This window comes from Musa acuminata, chromosome BXJ3-8 (genome assembly GCF_036884655.1).
Source record: "Musa acuminata AAA Group cultivar baxijiao chromosome BXJ3-8, Cavendish_Baxijiao_AAA, whole genome shotgun sequence".
NCBI lineage: Eukaryota > Viridiplantae > Streptophyta > Magnoliopsida > Zingiberales > Musaceae > Musa > Musa acuminata.
This window is the reverse complement of record NC_088356.1, coordinates 40974432-40987289: the sequence shown is the minus strand read 5'-3', so window position 1 is coordinate 40987289 and position 12858 is coordinate 40974432. Positions and strand designations below refer to the sequence as shown.

The 12858-nt window shown below is 39.5% G+C and overlaps 1 protein-coding gene and 1 pseudogene across 1 annotated transcript; both read right to left on the bottom strand.

Moving 5' to 3' along the window:
* Window positions 1-1492: 1492 nt before the first annotated feature.
* On the bottom strand, window positions 1493-2203 carry LOC103995144 (NADPH-dependent aldehyde reductase-like protein, chloroplastic; annotated as a pseudogene).
* A 672-nt stretch (window positions 2204-2875) lies between these two features.
* Window positions 2876-4829, bottom strand: LOC103995097 (vicilin Cor a 11.0101-like). The gene is made up of 5 exons (XM_009415606.3): window positions 4385-4829; window positions 4130-4305; window positions 3973-4053; window positions 3628-3888; window positions 2876-3538 (listed from the first exon to the last, which is right to left on the bottom strand). Exons 1-5 carry the CDS (start codon window positions 4797-4799, stop codon window positions 3047-3049), a joined length of 1425 nt encoding a protein of 474 aa, XP_009413881.3. The 5' UTR covers window positions 4800-4829; the 3' UTR covers window positions 2876-3046.
* Between the last annotated feature and the right edge of the window lie 8029 nt (window positions 4830-12858).

Genomic DNA, 12858 nt, shown 5'->3' with positions numbered 1-12858 from the left:
TGTTTTTAAAATTCATGGCCATGTATAAAATACTTTTCAAAATTTTTTAAAATCAAATTAGGTAAAATTATTTTCAAACAAATTTTATTATGTTTATTTTGATTTTAAATATTTTTAATATCTTATCAATTAATTGGCCAAGTGGAAGAATGTTAGATTATGTGGCCCTTTATAATTGGATAAGATATATAATAGAATTAATTGGATTCTGATGACAGATATTGGCTAATCGAAAGAAGTTCATATTAATGTAAGATTCCTTAGGGGATGCCCTTGATAGGAGGAACTCTCATAATAATTTATTCTAGACCCCCTGCTCTTGCAAATAAGACTTTTAGGGAGTAAACAACGTATGTCATAGAGGACGCAGTTGAGAGATTATAATTTCTCTCTTCTCCTTGTAGATCGACGTTAGTGTGACATTTAGATTTGGAGGATAGTACCTTTGTAGATCAGAGATATATTTTTTTTATGGCATCGAAAGAAACGTTATAAACCTGATTTAAAATTATTTGATTTCAATCCTGGTATGAAAATTTTTCGTGTAACTTATAACATATTACATATTTTATGTTTACAATTCTAAACTATATTATCGATTGATTCATTCTTGCTTTTCCTTTTTACTCGATCTTGAATTATAGTGAATATTTCATAGACCCTTTTCTTCGGTTACTTCCCTACTTTCAGATTCCTCTTTCCCCATATTATTCTTTCCATTTTAATGGTTCATTCTTGATGTTCCTTTGCTCGACAAATAGGTTAGTGTCTTGAGTCCTTTTCCTTGATTGCTTCGTTGTTCTTGGATCCTTTCATCTAGATATTTTTTGTTTCTCTGTGTCTTACTCGATCTCAGTGAAGTAGATGGCACCTCGATCTTCTATCTAAATTCTTTCCCCATATTAATTCAATACTTTATTGATATTTTATGTGAATATTTAGGCCACACTTTACGCGGATCCTTTCATCTGCGAGGAAACTTTCTTGTTCTCTTCCTAAAATTTTATTTTTCAATCAAAACTTTATTCTTTCTCTGGAGTTCTTTTTGCTTTTCTCTCTTTTTTTTTTTCTACTATCAAATGAATAATCCATCATCATCTATTAATCAAGTTCTCGAATAGTAGTACAAATCACAAAGAAAGCTAGTAGCTCATTACAATATGTTTCGTTTCTTAGATTACAGATTGTCTACACATCATGTTTTAGATCCGATGATAAAATGTCACTGCGGGTTCACTAGTTGTGCCGTGATATGCAAACATATAAAGGGTATAAAAGAAGTCTTTTGTTACAAAATTAAAATTGAAATCCATTAGATTTGGAAATGCTCACTCAAATCTTGTGGTAGGTTCGGCTTAATTAATTGCCACCTTATATTTAATTTGCATCAATTGAAATATCCTTTTATTGTGCAATAAGACAGCACAATCCTTTTATTGAAATAAGGCGGTGAATTAAGAGCGATGACAACACGAAGAAGCGGAAGCCGATATCAAATGAATTCACCGTTGACCTGAATGACCTGCTCGTTGACCCACTCGCTGGCATCGATGCATTGGAACCCCACCAGCGCGGCCACATCCTCCGATTGCCCCAGCCACCCCAGTGGACTCGTTTCTGCTATCCGCTTCACGTCCTCGCACTTCGCCGTGAAGAAGAACTCCATGGCCGTCAGCCCCGGCGCAACGCAGTTGGCCGTAACCCTCGTCCCCCATAGCTCCTTCGCCAGCACTTTCGTCATTGCCTCCACCACCGCCTTCGACGCCGAGTACGCTTGTATCCTAGCAGTAGCACTGCCACCAATGATGACGACATTGTCACGATCCTCATCAGCCGTGCCGCCACCTCCTAGTAGCAGAGTAATGCACCGTGGGCATTGAAGTTGAAGGTGGAGTCTAAATCTTCGGGGGTCATGTCAACGAGGGGTGGATACTTGGGGTCATGGACGTTGGCGCAGGCGATGAGGATGTGGGGCACAGCGCCGCCGAAGGTGGACTCAGCGCGGTCGAATAGTGATTTGACATCAGCTAGGTCAGAGACATTAGTGCGGACGGCGATGGCATGCACTTCATGGTAACTTTACGATAAACCATAGTTAAGTTAAATGCATTTGTGATATGGGTTTGATCGAATGAATTTTTAAATCGTCATAATTTTATGAAATTATTAATTCACCCCTATCTCCACCCTCTCTTAGTGTCATTTTAGTCCTAATAGTTAGTATCAGAGTCAAGTTTTTCTCGATTAATTTAACACCCAAGAGAGATTAAATGGTTTTTACCGATACTTTAGAGGGTCACTCTATCTCTCGCCCTCCTATATTCAATGGGACGGACTACACATATTAGAAACCACATATGAGAATTTTCTTGTATTTTATAGATTTTAATTTATGAAATATCATTGAATTTGATTTTCAAACACCCTCTAAACCTACAAATGAATAGAATGATTTTAAGAAAAAATTATTTTCGTTAAATGCTAAAGCTATGAATGTTTTGTTTTGTGCTTTGGACAAAAATGAGTTTAATCGACTTATGAAACTTCACATGATATTTTACACACACTTAAAATTACTTATGAAAGCACAAGTAGAATAAAAAGTATTTAAGATAAATCTTTCGATGCATAATTTTGAATTATTTCGAATAAAGCCAAGCGAAATCATTAGTGACATGTACACCTATTTTACAGATATTATCAATAGTTTGAAAACACTTGGTAAAACATTCATACTCTTCTTGGAAGATGCCACTGGCCGCTGATGATCAAATCTTCAAACTTTGGCATTCCAAGGGACGTCAAACGTGAACACACGATCAGTTCGCAACCAGTGAAAACCACATGTAGCTGAAGTGGAAAGAGCAGCGGAAACTGTAGAAGCGGATTTGATCACCTAAACAACATGTTGAAACACATGTTGGAGCACGCAAAGTAAGTGACCTTCTTTATTCGAACTGCAGAAGCCCGTGCCCCATTTTATCCTTTTCGCACTAATCCTCGTTCACCTAAACAGGATTCCCTACCCACAAGCTCAACAGCTCACTCACAACCCGGCATATTTGAAGATAAGCTGCCGCCACTTCTCTTCTTCTTCCCGCCGGCGCTCCGGACCGGGCATGAACACGCTCTCCGGCTGCGCATTGAGCACCTCTTCCACTTCCTCCGCCGGGACGCCGAAGGCCATCGCCTTCGCCGCCCTGTCGAGTCTGTTCAGCACGTTGTTCCTCCCCGCGAGGTAGTACCTCCGGTTGTTCTCCGACCGTGTCCCGAAGCAGAGGACCTGAAGGTTTTCGTTAGCAGCGGCCACGACTGCCGCCGGGTGCCCTGCGGGGATCACGAACACCGACCCACGGGAGACTCGCGATCTCACGGTCCGATAGCGGACGCGCTGCTCTCCTTGGGATCCCGTCTCCTCCTGGGTTCTGCGTCGCTCGGCGGAGCGGTGGGGACAAGCCATCTCGATGTAGCCTCTTCCTTCCACCACCATGGCCAACTTGGTCGACCGGGTGTCGTAGTTTGGAGCCATCATTGATCGCTACACATAACAACCGCAGAGGATGAATGATGAGAACGACTCTTACAGTGTGCATATAACAGTGCAAAAAAAGAGAGGAGTGAGATCACCTCGCTGATGTTAGCAATGGATACGTCCACATTCAGATCCTGGAGCATCTCGCAGTCGTTACCTGTGGCCTCGTGTAGTTGACCATGCTCATTCGAATGAGAAGGGCTGTTCTCCAGCAGATTGTATGGCTCATTTGAGAGTCCAAAAGGCCAACTCTCGGTTTTGGATTCATTCAATGCTCTGATCTGATCCTCGGTTATCTTTATGATTTCCCCCTTCCTCTGGCTCCTAAATACCCTCCCTAGTTTATCCCACGGAGTCTACAGATCAAACACAGTACGGTTAAAGTCCTAAAGGTGGAAGAGCCGCTGAGAAAATGGAGATGGAAGCAGATCGGAACCGACATTGAAGGCAGCTTCCAGTACTTCGTTGCTAAAACTGGTGTAGAAGGTCTGTGGATTCCTCCCGGCTGCACCATGGTACTCCTACGTCAAAGAAACCATGAGTCCTTCACATTGCACCGAGGACCTAATCAAAAGGAGCGCACTGAATCCAATCTACCTCAATGTGCCCGGGAGTCGAGACGGGGTGGAGGAGCATGGCGACTCGGAGCCTCTCATTACTGGCTTTGTTGATGGCATACACGATCACCCCCGCCGGAACCCTCATGATGTCTCCTCTCTTGATATCGTGTGACTCTCGCCTCTCCTCGTGCAGCAGTGTTATCGTCCCACGCCCTGCACGTGACGGCCATGACATTACGTACGTAGAGACCAGTGGGCTTTGATCAAAGCTTGCATGCATCGACTGGTATACCTTGCATTACGTAAACCACCTGTTCGGCGTCCCAATGGCAGGGCATGATAAAAGTCTGCGGCTCCGCCTCCAACACCGCCAGGCGGTAGTTGTCGACGCCCAGCAAGTGGTCGGATCTCCGAGCAAACCTCTCCAGCACCTCCAAACGGCCGTGCTCCGTTCTGCTCCACTGCTGGTAGCTCCGCCGTCCGAAGTAGTAAGGGTTGTGCTCTCTTCCAGATTCTTGCTCGCCGGAATGGTCTAAGCACCGGTGCACGCATAGCTTCCTCTGCTGCTGCTCCGGAATGCCTCTGCACTCCATGACGCAACGCTTCTTCTCTGGATCAGATTTGGAGGATGAAGCCAAGAGGCAGCTGGAGGAGAGGAGCAGGAGGAGAAGTGGGAAGAGGAAGGCTTCGACTCTTCTGGTGGCCATTTCGCTTTGGCTTCTGGTCTTTGCGGGAGATGTGTGATGCAATGTGAATGGCGAAGCGGATATTTATAGAGTTGAGAAAGAGAGAGAGAGAGAGAGAGAGAGAGAGAGGAGATCGAAGCGGGTTCGCCTCCGGACGCTCGGCCGCGTGCAATGTGCATGGCTCGGCCTGGAATGAAGGGAGCTCACGTGGAGCGTATGATTTGGTCGTCGGTCACCGAGTCGTAGGCCACCTGGTTCTATCGTTGCCAACGACCCTTGAAACTAAATCGACGCTTCTCGTGTAGTGCTACTCGTTACTGATACATTTATTGCCATAGACCCTTGTAGGGTCCGTGCAGTTGGGTTTCTAAACACGAGCAGGAAAGCAAATGGGTGGTTTACGAAAGCTATTTCCGTCTTGTGCTCGTCATGGTGAAAGATTGCTCTCAATGGACTGACGATTGCAACGATGACCACCAGATGACTACAGAAGTATCGTTACTCCTTAATTTGGGACCGTTAATTTAGAATTAAATATTTTTGATCATTGGAGTTTAATGATATTATCGTTCATTTGAGATTAAATATTTCATACCAACAGTTCAAACACAACGAAAATACTATCGAAGCTAATCCAAAGCTTGGACGAAAAAATATAGAGAATTACTTTACATCACTGATAACATAATGAATAGGAGATTGTCGGAAAGAGACCTATTGATATAATTCTTTATAAATCTCAATAGCAATAAAAAAAATCCATATAACCAAATCTTATTATAACCTAGCATTAGATATTCAAATAGAAAAAAAAGTACCTCTCTAGACGACATGATAATAGTTCAGTTTAATCCCAAATTATAATACTACCAATACCGATGGAGCAGTTCGTATTGCTGCAATAAAATTGTGTAATTTCCAATTGAAAACGGATTGTCACTCAAAAATGAGGTAAAGTTAATAAAAAGCCAACTTAGAGTACCCTTTGGCTGAAATTGACATTTCCACTTTGACATGCTCAATGCTGTTTAGACTACATATAACATGAATAATCTTGCTTGCAATCAACAAGTGAGGCTCTCTTCTGATTTCACTTGGTTTAAGATGAAATTTAAAGGTTTAAACAAAGAAAATGGGATGATTTTTCTATAAAAAAACTTTTTTAAAGATTTTTTAATACACTAAATGTTTTTTTTATTTTCGTATTTGATGTCCCATTTTTCTCTAATACACTAAATGCTTCTCATTATTGCCACCACCTTCTTAGCGTGGCTATTGTCAACTATCACCTCCACCCCATGTGGCCACCTTCCGTCTCGTCGTGGTTATCGTCACCCTTTGCTTTGACCCTATTGACTCATTCTCATACGCGTGAGACTCCTCTAGATTTTTCATATATTAAGTGGGTCTGGATGAAAAAAAAATATCAAAGGAAAAAATTAAAGCCCAAAAGATCCTTTGGTAGTCATTAAGGAACTCATACAATCATCCACAAATTAAGAATTCTAATTCAAGCAACTGAAAATAATTCTTGAATTTGATTATAGAAAAAAATCCCTTATTCCAATTTCCAAACTACACCATTCCCTCCACTTTTACCTTATATATGAAACTCCAACACAATCCACCTTGCTGAGAATGACATCACTTGTTACCGCCAGATTGACGGGAACGACAAACGTTCTACAAAGAAAATCCTGTCTTCCTCCGATTCATCTGTTTCAGCTCCCACAAATATTTATGCAATTCATTCAGATTCACAACAGAAAATACCTAAAAATCATAACTGTAACAATACAAAACAGCCACAAACCAGTGTTCAACAAAATTCTTCAAAATGCAGATAGAAATCTACTATCAGAAAACTTTTAACATCAATAAAGGATTATATACAGAGCTCAGTATTAGACCTCACTATTAGATAGATAGATGTTAGTTGATCCTTTATCGACACTCAATAGTTCTCATAAGGTTGACTACCACTCCCGAAGATCGGATGTGCTAGATCTAGGATATCCAAACATATAAGTCTATTATCAAAGAGTAGAGCACTCATACAGGACATCCTTAGTCTCTCAAGTCTAAGGACTAGATACACCACTAGGACCACGAAATCGTTGTCTGACAATAATGCATCATCAACCATCAAGCATTCCGTAAGCGGATCAATCAATGAACTCATTTCCTAATAAGCACCTGTATTGTATCTCTAGTGTCCCCACATGAGCAGCTATGAGACCAGCTACATCCATCATATGGACGGGTATATAACACACCAGTCTGTCTGGTTATCTCGATGTCCCTCTCGAGTAACGTATGAACAAGATTATTTAGAATCTGTGTTTAAAGGTGAATCGGTCTCATTATTATGATCTCATCATGATCCGATTCCCATTACACAGATCTAAGGACATCACAATATATATATGCATATATACAATAGTCAATATAAAGTGATAAATGCCAAAATATAATAAGCAAAAAGACTGTGTGTCAAGTCATATATGTCATTACTCACGTGATTGGCTTATAGGGCACCTATGACTAGCAATCTCCCACTTGACCTAAAGCCAATCACTTATGTGTCTGATCTCTATCAGACCCCTGTGACGCTCAAAGACAATCTGAGACAACAGCTTTGTCAACGGATTTGTAATGTTATATTTGAATAGAACTCTTTCCACTGCTACATCTCCTCGGGTCACGATCTCTCTAATTATGAGGAACCTTCTCAGAACACTTCTGATGAGACCTGGGTTCCTTCACTTGAGCAATCGCCACACTATGGTCACAATATAAGGAAATCGGCTCCTCGCTATCTAGCACGACTCCCAAATCTGTGATGAACTTCTTCATCCAGACTCCCTCTTTTGTTACCTCTGCTATATCAATGTACTTTGCCTCTATGGTCGAGTTAGTAATAGTATCTTGCTTGGAACTCTTCCAGCATACTGCTCCTCCATTCAAGGTGTACATATATCCCAATTTCGACTTGCTATCATCGACATGACTAAAAACTCAAGTCCATGTAGCCTTCAACCCTGAGGCTACTACATTCATATACTAGTAAAAGATCCTTAGTTCTTCTCAAGTACTTAAGGATGCATTTCATTGCTTTCCAGTACTCCAAGCTTAGATCCGCTTGATACCTGCTCGTGACACAGAGCATACGCTATATCAGGCCTAGTATATAGCATAGTATATATGATAGACCCTATCACTATGGTATAGGTATCCTATCCATGTTTGCCCTTTCTTCAAGAGTCTTTGGGGACATATTCTTAGAAAGCGATATCACATGTCTCATCGGTATGAAACCTCTCTTGGAATTTTCCATTCTAGACCTTTTGACAATGGTGTCCATGTACTTGGACTAGGACAAGCCGAGCATCCTCTTAGATCCATCACTATAGATCTGAATCCCCAAGATATAAGATGCTTCCTTTAAGTCCTTCATGGAGAAGTATCTATATAACTAACCCTTTACTGTGGATAGCATTCCTACATCATTTCCAATGATTAGGATGTCATCCACATATAATACCAAAAAGGTGATAGTATTTCCACTTACCTTTCTATCCACACAAAGCTCATCTTCGTTCTTAACGAAGTCATAAGATCTGATTGCATCATCAAATCTTATGTTCCAACTTCAGGAAGCTTGTTTTAGTCCATAAATGGATACAAGCAACCTGCACACCTTATCTGGGTAGTCCTTGAATATGAATCCCTCGGGTTGTATCATATACACCTTCTCCTTGAGGTTCCCATTGAGGAATATGGTTTTCACATCCATTTTTCAGATCTCATAATAATAGTGTGCTACAATAGCCAATAGAATTCGGATGGATTTTAGCATTGCTACGGGCGAGAAGGTTTCGTCATAGTCAACACCTTGCCTTTGATTATACCCCTTAGCCACTAGCCTTGTTTTATAGGTCTCTCCCTTTCCATCTACTCCGATCTTTTTCTTAAAGATCCACTTGCAACCGATGGATACAATACCCTGAAGTCCGGATGTTCGTCGAAAATTCTGCCAGAACCAATCGAGAAGTCTAGGAGCTTGCCAAAGAAGCACATTGGAACTTGCCAAGAAGATCATCGTGAAGTCCAGGAGCTTGCTGGGAGACCGTCGGTACATTGCCGAGATATCGTCAGAAGTTCACCGGAAGATCGCCGGAAGCTCACCGGAAGAAACTGAACTTATCTTGCTAAGATTATGTCTTAGGAATCGTAATTAGCATATAATTAGAGTTAGTATTAGGAGGTAATCCCATCAACTCTGTTAGGGGCCAATTGGGCCCGAAGTTGGGCTGGTTTGGGCCGGATTCATGGCCCAATCAAGATGCTAAAACCCTGGCTGGCAGTGGCACCGCCTAGGGAACAACACCCTAGGAAATCTGGGCTGTGGTACCACCAACAGTGAATGCTGCCAGTGGTGGTACCACCCTTGTCAGGTGGTGGTACCGCCTGGTAGTAGATCCTATGGCGGTAGTACCACCCAAGAACGATAGTGGTACCGCTAGTACCTAGGAAACCTGGGATGAGACCTTTTTAGGCTTCGAGTTTGAATTAACTTGAAGCCTATAAATACCCCTCTCATCCCTGGTTGACTTACATAAGCATAGAGAATTTAAAAAGGAAAAAACGCTGTTGTAATCTCTTGTGAGAATCCTCCTCTTCTAGTTTAAGTGTTAGAATAGTTTGAGAGAGGAGTGAGTGCTTGTAAGGGTTGTCTCCTAAACTCGATAAAAAGCGAAGAGGGGTGTAAGAAGGAGGTTGATCTTCGCCTATTATAGGAAGATCGATAGTGGAGGCCGGTGGCCTCGACGGAAGAGGAATCAGTGGAGTGGATGTAGGTCACGACGACCGAACCACTGTAAAATCGGCATGTTCTTCTCTGGTTTGCTTTTCTATATTTGAGCAATTTACTTTACTGCAAACCTCCTAACTTGCTTTACATCCACTACACTTTTCTATACGCTTTCAAGCTTTCTTTACGAAAATGCTTTCAAGTTCAATTTTAAGTATTTTTCTGAGATTAGTTTTAATCGAACGAAATAATTTTGAACCGATGTTATTTTATCATTGCACTAATTTACCCCCCCCCCCTCTCTCCCTCTCTTAGTGCCAACTCATTCCTAACAAACACCCAAGAGAAATAGATTTTTTCTGTTTTCAAGAGGGTCACTCTCTCATTCGTCCTCCCTTGTTCAATGGGATGGACTACACTTATTGGAAAACTCGGATGAGAGTTTTTTGCTTTCCTTGGATTTAAATTTATAGAATATTATTGAAAATGATTTTCGAAGGTCTTCTTTTCCAATGAACCATTGGAATGATTTGGAGAAGAAGACTTTTTCTTTAAATGCTAGAGCTATGAATGCTTTATCAAGCCTTAGATAAAACCGAATTTAATAGGATTTTTACTTGCGAAATGGCTTTTGACATTTGGTATACTCTTGAAATCACACATGAAGGCACTAGCAAAGTTAAAGATTCAAAAATCAACTTTTTTATGCATGATTTTGAGTTGTTTCATATGGAACCAAGAAAGACCATTGGAGACATATACACCCATTTTACGGATATCGTCAATAGTCTAAAAGGGCTTGGTAAAAGATTTTCGAATTTTGAACTCGTTAACAAGATTTTACAATCACTTTATAAGAGTTGGGATTCAAAAGTAACAGCTATTCAAGAATAAAAAAACTTGAACCATTTACCAAATGAAGAACTTATAGGGTTTTTGATGACGACCTATGAAATAATATGCAATACACGTAAAGAACTTGAGAACTATCTTTTAAATAACATGAAGGATTTCAGACTTAGAACAATTGAAGACCACTCGAGCATAAGCTCAAGTGATGGTGAACTTAAACTTCTCATGAAAATTTTAAAACAAGAATCAAAAATTAAAATTAAACTTAAAAAGAACAAAAAGAACACAATTACTTGCTATGAACGCAAGAAGAGGGAAGAACTTTGGAATGAATCGAGCTCCTCCAAAGATGAGAAGAAAATCAATAAAGGCGAGGTGACAAACTACGCCTTAACGGCTTTTGATGATGAGGTAATCAAAATGTCCCTAGTTTACTTTGAAATTATATAATTCTTTTCATGAGTTATATTTAATTTAGTTTAGATAAAATATTTTTCTTAAAAATTGTATGTTTAATAATATAATGAAAATGCAAAAAATTATGGGATCATGCTTACCTTTCTAATGATTTTAAAAATAATCATATTTTATGATAAATAAACAAAATGATTTTGATTAAAAAATACCTTATCATGATGAATGTTTTGAAAATAAATATTTGTATCATACTTGATGATTTTTATGCATGAGGACTTGAAGTAATGATTTGAAATCATATGTTTTGGAATTATGTGTTACTCTTTTTGATCTTGATGATTTTTTATCTTTTCGTTTTAAACGTTGATGCATGGTTTTGACATAAGAACAAATATTTGGGCATGCTAATATAAAGTCAATCACATAAATTGAAACTAAAAATATTTAGATATCTTTAAGAATCATTTAACATTATGTTCAATGAAACCATGTTTGATGTCTTAATGAAAATATAATGATGATTTGAAAGCATACTTAATGAGTTTATATTTTTAACTTATGCATGATAATTTTTGCGATCTTTTGAAAGTTTTTTTTTGGTGTTAATGAATGATGCATGGATTTGGCATAAAAGAAAAGAACATACATGTATGAAATCAATCAATAAGTTGAAACAATAAGAGGAAAGCATTTTTTTGAAAACTTCTCAATTCCTACCTTATCGATTTTTTACTAAGAGATCAATAAAATTATTTATGTCATTTTGAATCTTTTAAAAGAAATGTTGAGATTTTGATGATTTTGACGATTTGAATTTGAATAAGTTTTATCAAAATCATAATCTTGGTTTATTAGAATTACTTGATATATATATTTTTTTATCAAGATCTCTTCTTTGTACTCCTACAATTTTTCTTGGTATTTTACTAAATAGGATATTTTCTATGTGAATATGATAAGACCCTAAAGTCTTATCATGGAAGAAAAGGGAGAAAATGGAATGAGAATGATCGCTAAGAGGGGATCGACCTCCTTGATCACTTCAAGGGGATCGGCCTCCTTGATCTCTTCGAGGGGATCGACCTCCTAGGGTTTGTCATAACAAAATGGAATAATATTTCATTGATTGATTGATTAATTCTTTGAAGAAATGGTTACATCACTATTTATAGAGTTCCACCTAGAGTCCACTATGACTTAGATTTTTAATAATAAATAAATATTAAATAAACTTCTACTCGACTCTAATTGAACTAAATAGACTCAATAAACATTATTCAAAAGCTCATAAAATAAAAAGAGTTCTAACAATTCCTCCATCTTCAAATCAGCCTTGTCCTCAAGGCTGAGCAACATCAAACTCGGGGAGCTTCTCTTTCAGCATTTTAGTCATAGGCTATCTACAATGCATCACAACCCGTTGATCAAGGAAGCAGGGGATGCGGGCTGCCGGCGTTCTCTCTTCTTCTTTCTCTCTCTCTCTCACTTTTTTTTTGAAGATAAGATAACTGCAGCGAGGGGGCAACGGCCGCGATGCTGGCTGCTGGCTAGGTAGCAGCGATGGCGGCAGAGAATGGGCAACAGTGGTCGTTGGTCGGGACATAGAGGTTTCTTCTTGGTTGAGAAGGATCGGCGTTCGTGGCTGCCGACTTCATCATTCCTCTCACAAATTTCTTTCTCTTTTTTTTTTGTTTTTGATAGCTACAACAACATTGCAGCGAGAATGCCAAGGATCGCCGCTCTAATACTATATGATAAGACTTTGATACCAAATGATAAGACCCTAAAGTCTTATCGTGGAAGAAAATGGAGAAAATGAAATGAGAATGATCGCTTCAAGGGGATCGGCCTCCTTGATCACTTCAAGGGGATCCGCCTCCTTGATCGCTTTGAATTTGTCATAACAAACTGGAATAATATTTCAATGATTGATTAATTGATTCCTTGAAGAAAGGGTTACATCACTATTTATAGAGTCCACCTAGAGTCCACCATGAC